This window comes from Mirounga leonina, unplaced genomic scaffold, assembly GCF_011800145.1.
Source record: "Mirounga leonina isolate KUSES-001 unplaced genomic scaffold, KU_Mleo_1.0 Mir_166, whole genome shotgun sequence".
NCBI lineage: Eukaryota > Metazoa > Chordata > Mammalia > Carnivora > Phocidae > Mirounga > Mirounga leonina.
In genome coordinates, this window is record NW_023270418.1 from 25,252,202 (window position 1) to 25,254,781 (window position 2,580).

Below are 2,580 nucleotides of genomic sequence, written 5' to 3' on the forward strand. Positions count from 1 at the left end.
ACCCATCACCAGGCTAACCCATCCTCCCATCCTCCTCCCCTCTGGAACCCTCAGTTTGTTTCTCAGAGTCCATTGGCTTTTAACTTCTTTTGTGTGTGTGTGTGTGTGTGTGTGAAAGATTTATATTTAATCAAAGGCACAAACCAAAACTAAGACTATTATAGTTGACCATGATACTGACAAGTCACATCAACCTGATAAAGAAATAGCAGCTAACGCTAATGAAGATGAATTGCTTTCAATTCCTAAGGAAAATACAGTAATTCCGACACCATTAAGTAATAATTAGAACCTTTCAAATATAAATTTGAGAGCAAAACAGAGAGTAATGAAAATATCTTAACTTGATGAAAATTATACAATAATTTTAACTCATCTGGGAAGAGGCCAGTTCGGAAGGGTCAATTTTCTATCACATTACATCAGTCAGCAAATTCAGAGTGGTCACTTTGTAACACTACATCAAAATAGCAGATTCACAATGCGATTTTGAAAAATAAAAGTCAAGAGGAACACGGTATTGCATCATTTGCAATTTACTAGCTCTTCCAGTGTTTCACAGTGATACAGGGGTTTCAATGATCTAACATCAATGGGACAAAAGGTGGACTTAAACTGAACACGTCTTGATTGAATCAGACTACTTATATAAGTTTTTGGTCTATTGTAAGCAGTAGTAGCTAGTCTTCCATCCAGGCAATTTCATAGCTTACAGGGGGGATGTAAATGTCCTTAAAGTTGAAGAGGAATAGGCCCATGGTTTGCTGTTTACACTATCTCATACTGGTTATTTGTTATGGCGCGAGAGAGACAGTAGGCTAGAAAGATTCCAATCAGCTGGAAGCAAGCAACTCCAAAAGAAATCCCAGCAACCACTCCCATTTCTGACTCTATAATGGTCATCACCTTTATAAAACAATCTTCATTGTTTACTTTATCTGCATCTCTCTGTGGAGAACAATTTTCAAGTTTGCAGCAACTCTTGGGAAATCCTTTTTCTGAGTAATAATTAGTATCCTTCCAATCTCTATAGTCGGTGACACCACAACAGTGCAACTTATTTTGAATCTTGTCTACTGCATCGCTTCTATAATCTCCCGTAGAGTTATACTGCTTTAAAATTTTCTCATAATTATTCTTAAAACTGTTCTTAATCTCATGTCTGAAAACAAATCCTACGATGGCAGCGACCAGTTCAACCAAAAAAATGAGAGTCAGAAACATTGCATACAGTTTTAACATCCATGCAGAAGCTCGGCAGGTAGCAAAACAGACAAAGGTGCCCAACAGAATAATGACGGTACCGGTACCAATGAGCACGAAGGGGACATTGGTGGCCTTCTCATTCAAAAGGGAAAAATAATTCTCCAGGCTCACCTTGCCCCAAATACCAACGGCAAGAAGGATAACACCAGTGATCCAGAAGATGAAAGTGTAGATCAAGAGGACGCTCTTGAAGCAAGTAATGACTGGTTTGGTCTGTAGTCTCCGAGACGGGGACGCCATGACTAGCCCCAGACCCTGCCCCGCCGCACCGTGGCTTTTAACTTCTACAATGGTAATGGTTAATTAAGAGTGTCTTTGAGCCTTACATGGTCCTTCAAATATACGCCATATATATGTTGTCTCAACAGGCTGATGCAGTGCTTTGATTATTAGAAACTAGAACAGAGACAGATGAAATCAATAAATAGCAAGAATGCACTTGGTACATGGTTTATAGATATAATTGTTAGAATATTCTTTCTATTCTGCTTAAAAATTGGCAGGGATAGTGTTTTTTGTCATTTCTCTTTCTCTTTCACACACACACAAACACACGCAGATATATCTATATCTATCTATGTCAATCTATCTACATCTCTCTCTCTCTCTATATATATAGAGAGAGATATCTATATATACATCTGAATTCAAATCAAATATCTTTTTTGGTCGTATTTAACAGACAGTGATTGCTTTTAAAATTTGTAAACATGCATTAAATAGGGTATCACCATAAAACCCTTATTTTGAGTTCATGTCTTTATTATAAAAATAATATGGACCTGTGTTTAACTGGAAAAAAGTCAACCTGAATAAAAATGACTGATAATGTGTTATTTCTTTTTGAAACTGAATAAGAAGAGAGTAACAATTTTTGTTCAATGACACTTAGGACTTAAATCTCTAAAGTCTATTCTAATTCACTATGTGGTAAAAATATGCAGTTAATTAAGATTTTCTCCACAATAAATGAGACAACTTTGTTTATGTGAACTGAACATTTTTATTTTTATGAAGAAGGAAATTAACTAAAAAAAATTAAATAATAAAACCACAAAAAACATATGTTAATATCTACAACTGAACTAGTGATGTTTTTCTTAGATGTAAGAAGGACACACTGACCCTCCTTTTTCCTCCTGAAAGCAGGAACTAAATTTCCCAAGTGAAAAGTTCCCTCCCCCGTACCAGAAAGGAGAGAGACATCTTTTTTTTTTAAAAAGATTTTATTTATTTGACACAGAGAGAGATAGCGAGAGCAGGAACACAAGCAGGGGGAGTGGGAGAGGGAGAAGCAGGCTTCCTGCCAAGCAG

General features: G+C 36.5%; 1 protein-coding gene across 1 annotated transcript; it reads right to left on the reverse strand.

Annotated features, from left to right (window-relative positions):
- Positions 1–501: 501 nt before the first annotated feature.
- On the reverse strand, positions 502–1,530 carry LOC118015584 (tetraspanin-6-like). Its single transcript, XM_035012324.1, has one exon. It carries the CDS (start codon positions 1,504–1,506, stop codon positions 769–771), a length of 738 nt encoding a protein of 245 aa, XP_034868215.1. The 5' UTR covers positions 1,507–1,530; the 3' UTR covers positions 502–768.
- Positions 1,531–2,580: the final 1,050 nt, after the last annotated feature.